The sequence below is a fragment of the Pteropus vampyrus genome, unplaced genomic scaffold (assembly GCF_000151845.1).
Source record: "Pteropus vampyrus isolate Shadow unplaced genomic scaffold, Pvam_2.0 Scaffold40, whole genome shotgun sequence".
NCBI lineage: Eukaryota > Metazoa > Chordata > Mammalia > Chiroptera > Pteropodidae > Pteropus > Pteropus vampyrus.
In genome coordinates, this window is record NW_011888821.1 from 5,431,266 (window position 1) to 5,437,841 (window position 6,576).

General features: G+C 46.6%; 1 protein-coding gene across 5 annotated transcripts in view; it reads right to left on the reverse strand.

The window, feature by feature from the left end:
* CPPED1 (calcineurin like phosphoesterase domain containing 1) overlaps positions 1-6,576 on the reverse strand; it is a 106,665-nt gene that overhangs the window by 99,752 nt on the left and 337 nt on the right. For 2 of the 5 annotated variants that reach the window (XM_011358386.2, XM_011358385.2), the window contains exon 1: positions 5,631-5,810. The exons of 1 other annotated variant lie outside the window; for it this stretch is intronic. In XM_011358386.2, coding sequence (XP_011356688.1) covers positions 5,631-5,700 — 70 coding nt within the window. In that variant the 5' untranslated portion in view covers positions 5,701-5,810. Of the gene's footprint in view, positions 1-5,208; positions 5,338-5,371; positions 5,485-5,630; positions 5,811-6,576 lie in introns of those variants that run through there. 2 more of the 5 variants (XM_023529640.1, XM_023529641.1) reach the window with 2 other exon arrangements.

The window sequence follows — 6,576 nt, forward strand, 5'->3', positions numbered from 1 at the left end:
TCCTGAAAAGACTATGCAAAGGGAAAGAAGCCAGTCACAAAAGACCACAGATTACATGGCTCCATTGGTATGGACCGTCCAGAAAAAGCAAAGCTACGGCAGCAAAGCGGCAGCTGCCTGCACCGAGTGGAAGCAGGAAGAGGCTGAAAGTGGGCACCAGGTTTCTGTTTTGGGGAGACAGAGATGTTCTAAAACTGTGATGGGGCACCACTCTGTAAATTTTTAAAAAACCAATGTAAACATAAAGTGAGTGAATATTATGGTACCTCGATAAGGTTATTAAAAAATAGAAAAGCAAAGAAAAAAGACATTCTCAAAAATAAAATTTCAGCAGTCTAAAGAATCAGCCTTTATTGAAAAATAAAGTTCATTTGTCTCTTGGAAATGTTATAAAGGGAACTTTTTACACTCTAATTTGACACACTAATTTTGATGATGTTAATGAGGAGGGGATAAATAATCAAAATTCCTATTTTAGTCATAGGAACCCTTCTCAAATAAATGATGGGGTTGGCCTAAATTATGGCATAATTAAAAGCATTTATTCCTTTTCTTCATTGATATGTGAGAATATTTTAAACAGTAATATTTTCGACCCTGTTCAGACTTGCATAAATATCTCCAGGTCGACTCTTCCTAGAAAAGGTCTCAGGTGAGACCTGGAAGAGATGGAGTTTAAGAGAGAGATTTTTTAACAGAGACTCCATTTACTCTCTGCATTTGAGAGGGATTCCAGAGCGGACCAAGAAATATTCAGGATCAGTGATATAACTGCTTCTCTGAAACAGCTGCAGAGCTTTAAAACGTCCGGGAAGTAACCTTCTTAAGAAAACCATGGAGGAGCCCTGTTCGCTAAGGGGGAAATATTCTGGCGGTAAAGTGAACTGGGAAAACAGATCAGGGCTGGAAAACAATTAAATACAGGTAATTTCTAAAACTTATTTTATCTTGATATTTCTCCCTTTGAGAATTTCTTCAAAACAGATCTTGTAAACTTTCAGAAAGACGATTATTTGCTAGGAGAAAGTGGTCTTGATTAGGATATGCGTCAAGGAAATATAATTATCAATTCGCCTGATTAAAATGAATATCTGAACGTGCCTGAGGAATGTGAGCCTTCTCAGGTGAGACATGTGCAATTTACTTTTTGTAAACATCTGTCAACAGAGCCTAGCAGATTTAGCTAACAGGGAATGGGTGACTGAAGCCAAGCTTCACCTGTAACTACTGGAAGAAGTGCCTGGGACTAGTAAATCACCAAGGGGAAATGGTCTTAAAGTGCTTGCCAAGGCTGAATGTCTGTGTCTCCCTCCACCACAAAATTCTTTTGTCAAAACCTAACACCCAATATGCTACTTAGAGGTGGGGCCCTTGGAAGGTGATGAAGTCTTGAGGGGTTAGTAATGGATTAGTGCCCTTTTAATGACACCCCAGAGCTGCTCCCTGCTTCCACCATGTGAGGACACAGAGAGAAGACGGCCACCTGTGAACTAGGAAGGGGGCTCTCACCAGAAACCAAATCTGCAGGGGCCTTGGCCTCGGACTCCTAGCCTCCAGACCTGCATTTATAAAGCCACCAGCCTGCTGGTGGTGTGTCAGAGCAGCCTGAACAGACCAAGACAGCACTCCTTCTCCTCATTGCCAGGCTTCACTCAGGAAACGAACCGTGTGCCTGGCCAGTTCTGGAGGGGGTTTCCAGCAGTGAGTGTGAGAGCTGTCAGGGCTGTCATTTTAGACACTGTTGCCTCAGATGAACAAACCTCTGCGACAGGCAGTGTGTCTTTGGGTAACAGGCAGGGAAAGCCAGTTCCTTCCCGTCCTCTCCAGGCCTGCCTTTGAGGCAACTCTACCAGCTCGAGGTTCTACCTTCCCACAGAGCCTGGACTGACACCGGACCCTCCAAAGGCATCTCTTGAAATCGCCAGCAATGCTAACAAGGAACTAGAATCCAGGGAAAAGTCAGTGACAGCAAGAAGGGCAGCTTGGGGGTGGACTAGGGGTTCTAGTGCTACTGGCAGCCCTGTGGCAGCTCCAATGGGCTAGGAAGCTTCAACACCTCAGCATTCCCAGAATCACCACTGGAAGCCCACCCCCACCACAACCACATAATCAGGCTTTCCAAGTGGCTACGTGACACAGGTGCAGACTCACATCTGTTTTTCACTCATCGCTGCACTCTGGCATCCAGCACAATGGCTGGGACAAGGCAAGTGCTCAGTACTTTTGAGGAGTGGTCAAATGGATGAACCGACAGACAGATGAAGAGATGGACATATGATGGACAGACTGGTGGATGGATGGCCTGGTAGACGGATGGATGGACAAACAGTTGGACAGATAGACGGATAGAAGAGTACATCTGATCCCAGAGCCAACCCCTCATCTGAGCCCTCGATCCCATCCTTTCTCATCTCCTCGGATATCTCTCTCCAACAAATATCCTGCCTTTTGCATTTTCAACCCCAGACCAATCTCAGACCAATCGTATGACCTTGAGCAAGCTGCCTCATCTTTCCGAGCTTGATTTTTTTTTCCTACTGTAAAAAGAGGATAATCATAATAGCTACCTCGACAGGACTATTTTGAAGATAACATGAGATAATCTACATATAGCCCAGAGTAGAGTGCTTGGCTGCCATAAACACGTTAGATGCTCCTGTTGTTCTTATCATTATTATTTCAAACCCTCCAGCCTTCTTCAGCATCATTCTTCCTTTAAGCTGCTTCTAACTTATGCCTACCTTGCATCACTAAATGGCTCCAAACAGAATCCTATCCTTGCTGACTTTATAGTCTCTCTCTCATTCCTCAAACACTATGTACCAGGCTTCCCCCTACAGCTCTACTGAAATTGTTGTCTTCAAGGTGACATAACAATCAAATCTGCCATCCTCAGCTCAGCTAACATTCACCTAGATGTCTGCAACATCTGACCCTGTCTACCACCCTGCCTTAAGCCCAACTCTGGTGCCCAAGCCCGACTCCTGGTTTTATTTTCCAAAATTTCTAGTTGTTTTCTGCTAAGGCCTTCAACGTCTGTTTCTTCTTCTTACCCCATAAACATTGGTGCATCCGAGCTACATACACAGTGTCCACTATTCTACACTTTCCCCCTTAACAATGCCATTGACTCCTACAGCAATACCATCTCCTCTCTAGCACCCACACCTCCACCCCTATGCCTCACAAATTGCCTGATTTCCTGATGGCACCTCAAAGCCACCACTTCCCAAATCAGTCCCATCAAATCTGACCCTACTCCTTATTCCCCGATTTCAGTTACTGGCCCCACCATCACCCAGGACCAGTACTTAAAATCTCAACTCCTCTCACTGCAGTGGTCTACAGGGCCCATAACTTGCCAAGATTTATATTTTTCTGCCCAGGTTATGAGCCCCTGAGGGCATGCCGCTTGCCTTCTCCACCCCTTCTTTTTTCTGCTCGCCACAGACACTAGAGAATGCAATAGGAACATAATAAATACTTGTAGAACTGAAAAGACAAAGATACCAGAGTAGCAAGGAACTTTCATTCACTGCTGGCGGGTGTATAATTTGGTGCCAGGGCTTTGGAAGGCATTTTAACAAGATCTAGTAAGGCTGGGGATGATTATGCCCTATGACCCAGAACTTTGCTCCTGGTTATACGCCCTGGAGAAACTTCCCTATGGGCCCACAAGAAGACTTGTCCAAAAAATGTTCCTAACAGCACTGTTACCAGGAGTAAAAAACAAACAACACCATCATATCAGGATCCTAGGAGGAAATAAAGGCATACTCAAAATAGGATCATTAAAGGAGGGTTTTTAAAGGGGTTATTTGGGATGAGTTCAGTGTAGAAAAACTACACTCTGGGCACTTTAGTAGCCCAAAGATAGAAAAAACAAAGCTGTTACACTCCTACATCTGAAAGGAGGGAAGGAGCAAGTGGTTACCCAAATTTGAAAAGTCCCAGCGGAAAGGTTATCTTGAAAGAAGCAGTGACCTTCAGGAAGGAATACAGCCAGTCCAAGGAAACCCCACAAGGAGGAAGCTGGGGGGAATAAACACCCTGACTTTTGCTTCCCCCGTCCTCTGCTCAGGACTCCCTGGTGGCTGCACCCAACAAGAAGAGCCCATTGAAGCCCACAGAGTTCAATGTCCTAGAGCACAGTGGGGAAGAGAGAGTAGATTTGGGGAGCCAAAGGGAGGATACTCAGCTTATCCAACAACATAATGTATAATATATACATTTACACAAGGGAATACTGTCCAGCAGAAAAATGAGTGAACCAGATATAGCTACTTACATCGATATGGATAAATCTCAAAAATCTTATAGTGGGCAAAAAAGGCATATTAAAACATTCAGAGAATGGGTAATACAGCAGACTGTATTTTCCAAAATCCACCACAGCTTTATTTCTGGCCCCCACGTGCTCTCCAGAACCTTAACATTCCATAATGAGAGCTGCAAAGAAAGAACAAGGTTTTAAGAGAATTATAGGAGAAACCTACTTTGGATAGGGTAGCCAGGGAAAGTCTGTCTGACGAAATGATTGAACTTTAAACAAGGTGTGATGGAGGACAAAGAGCCAGGCCCACCAGCTCTGAGATTAGTTATGGGAGCAAGGAAGAGCACGTGCCAAGGTCCTGAGAAAAGGACCTTGGTCTTGGTCCTTTTAAACTCAGGTCAAGAAAACCAGTGTGGCAGAACTGGGGGAGGGGAATGGAGCATGAAGCAAGAAAGGTGAGCACAAGCCAGACGGAGAAGGGCACGTGTGACTTCTTTCTTTGGGTTACGAAACTGGTAAGTTCAAGGGAAGGAATTTGACACCAGGCAGCAAAATCCACAGAGAGGACCAAGGAACCAGGAACAAACTTCCCTCTCCACTTACAGTTGTAGAGCTAACATTCACTTAGCACGTAGCCTGTGTCAGACACTGGGTTACAAAAATGCTTCTAATCTGCTAAAGAACACTTTTAATCTGTTTAATCTGTTACCTATGAGGTACTAACAAATCCATTTTTGCAGCGAGGCAGGTTACCTAAATCCAAAGTCCAAGCATTTAACTCTCACGCAACTCCTGACTGCCTTCCCTTGCTACTGTTCTGATGGGTACTGTTCATATTTTGCTGGATGACTCATATTACAGCAACTAACCGTGATTACAGAGTATAATCATCATGATGACGGACCATAATAAAAATAACGGTCTCTAACACGCACCAGGGGCTTATGGAGTGCCACACAGATCGTCACTATAATTATTCCCATTTTACAGGTGAGAAAACTGAGGCCCAGATTTGCTGGGTAACGAGTCCAAAGCAAGGCTTGGAAACCAAGTCCAACTGGAGAGTCCCCGCTACTATTAACTCCTTTGCTGTCTTACTCTATCTTCTCTCTCAGGGAAGTTAAGTGAAGGCCGGCGAGGATCCACGACCAGACTCCTCACGCGGACATTCTCCTCTGCACTGCGCCCTGTGGGCGGGCTGGTGGGCGGAGGGGACTTTATTGTAGTCCCCAGCCTCCGAGTGCAGCCCCGAACCCGGTCCGGCCAGTGGCGCGCACACCGGGACTGCAAGTTCCCCCTGAGAAAGGTTCCGCAGCCCTGTAGTCATCCCCTCCCCAGGTAACGGGACGGGCAGTACCTGCGGAAAACGCGTCCAGGGTCCTGCCCCGGGCTCTGTGGAAAACACCCCCCGCCTCCGCAGCCGACATAGCGAGCGAGTCTCTGGCCTCGCCTGAGTACACTGCGTGGGAGGGAGCGGCGCGACTCCACACAACCCAACCGACGGACGGGTTTGGCCCGCGCGGGGCGGTACCGTCTGTGCGGGGCGGGGCGGGGCGGGGCTCAGCCGCTCCGGGCGCCGCTAGTGCTGCCTGTGCGGGGCGGGAGTTCGAGCGGCCCCTCTGGGATCGACTGGGGTGCCTGGCGAGTGCCACCTCCCAGAGTACTGCACCCTGCGCAGAGCGGGTATCTTGGGATGGGGGCCAGCTCTGCCCTAAAGTTGCAGTGGACAGGTTTAACAAATGAAAATACAGGACGCCCAGATGAGCAACGAATGACTGCTTAGTATAAATATGTCTCATGCAATATTTGGGAGACAATTTATGCTAAACATTTTTTTCGTCGTTTGTCCGAAATTCCGATTTAACTGGAAGCCTGTATTTTATCTGGGAACCGTACCTTAAGGTCAAAAGGACTGGGCCCTGTCCCAGGTCAGTCCTCCAAGCACCAGCCGTGATCTATGACACTTAATCACGAGGCGTCTTCAGCGTCTAGTCAACATCACCATGGTATTAACATCATGATGGTTCACACATCAGACAGTGCTCTAAGCATTTTGCGCAGCTCACTTAATCCGCACAACAGCCCTAGGAGATGATCTATATCATTACCTTCTCTAGTCAGATGGAAAAAACATGCTCAGAGAGGTGAAGCTGCTTGCACAAGGTGACACACATCTAGAAAATCAGCGAAGCTGTGACTGACCCCAAACAAGGATCTGTCCAGCAAAAGCCATTGAACTGAACTACCGAGCCAGAACTGGTCAAACTTGTTAAAAATACAAATTCCAGGGTGAACCTACTGAA